The sequence below is a fragment of the Austrofundulus limnaeus genome, unplaced genomic scaffold (assembly GCF_001266775.1).
Source record: "Austrofundulus limnaeus strain Quisiro unplaced genomic scaffold, Austrofundulus_limnaeus-1.0 Scaffold3234, whole genome shotgun sequence".
In the NCBI taxonomy this organism is placed as follows: Eukaryota; Metazoa; Chordata; class Actinopteri; order Cyprinodontiformes; family Rivulidae; genus Austrofundulus; species Austrofundulus limnaeus.
This window is the reverse complement of record NW_013955636.1, coordinates 1-921: the sequence shown is the minus strand read 5'-3', so window position 1 is coordinate 921 and position 921 is coordinate 1. Positions and strand designations below refer to the sequence as shown.

The 921-nt window shown below is 40.2% G+C and overlaps 1 protein-coding gene across 1 annotated transcript in view; it reads right to left on the bottom strand.

Annotated features, from left to right (window-relative positions):
* Positions 1-716, bottom strand: part of LOC106511797 (caspase recruitment domain-containing protein 14) — a gene marked incomplete at both ends in the record, with an annotated part of 4,568 nt that extends 3,852 nt beyond the window's left edge. The window contains 1 exon segment of the mRNA XM_014000532.1: positions 591-716. Coding sequence (XP_013855986.1) covers positions 591-716 — 126 coding nt within the window.
* Between the last annotated feature and the right edge of the window lie 205 nt (positions 717-921).

Here is a 921-nt window from a genome sequence, read left to right as displayed (position 1 = left end):
CATAGTGTGTATTGTTCCATACATAGTGTGTATTGTTCCATACATAGTGTGTATTGTTCCATACATAGTGTGTAGTGTTGCACCCCTAACAAAGAGACATGTTAATATAAGATGTTTTTCACCTTCTTTATAGATTTATTTGCTCTGTCTCATCAGTTTGAAGTGATATATAAGATTAACTCATTTTGTATTTAAATGATAAAGATCCTCTAATCAAACTGAACACAAGCAGAAACTATAAAAAACAAAGAGTGGCAGGTTTCTGCTCGGCTTCACTGGAGCAGCTGGGCAACATCTCACAGTTTAAGGCGTGGCTGCTTGGCTCATTGGATTCTTCTTGGGTAAAAACAATCTCAACTGTGCTTGAATGTTATGATAAGCAGGTAAAAGAGTGTTGCCACACAGAAGGTGATCTGACGTGGACTTTTTGTTTATAGATCATGAATAACAGCAACATTTCCAGTAAGCATGATGATATCTTTGTTCCTTATCAGATCTCCAGACACGGTGAGTCAAAGCTCGTATAGGAGCTGCTGTTAACAGTAAAACAACGTGGCAGCAGTGAACAGGAGCAGGAAGCAGTTCTCTACCTGGTCTCTTTCTGCCTGAAGTTCTCTCATCTGGTTCTGGGCCACGGTGGTCTTCTGCTGATGCATCTTACAGTCCAGAGACAGCTGCTGCACCTGCAGGCTCAGCTTCTCCTTCTGATCTGATAACTGACAGAAACAAAGAGACACACATTCATCTCCTGGGACCTTTGCACAGGAACTGTTCAGGGCAGCTCTGGAAGTAAAATAATAATAATTTTAACCTTTTTTTAACACAGTGGCATTGTTGGACAAAGTATTGACTGAAACAGAAAAGCCATTTAAAAAGATAGTCCTCATCATGGAGAGGCAGGATATTCAAAAGGTTCTTTTC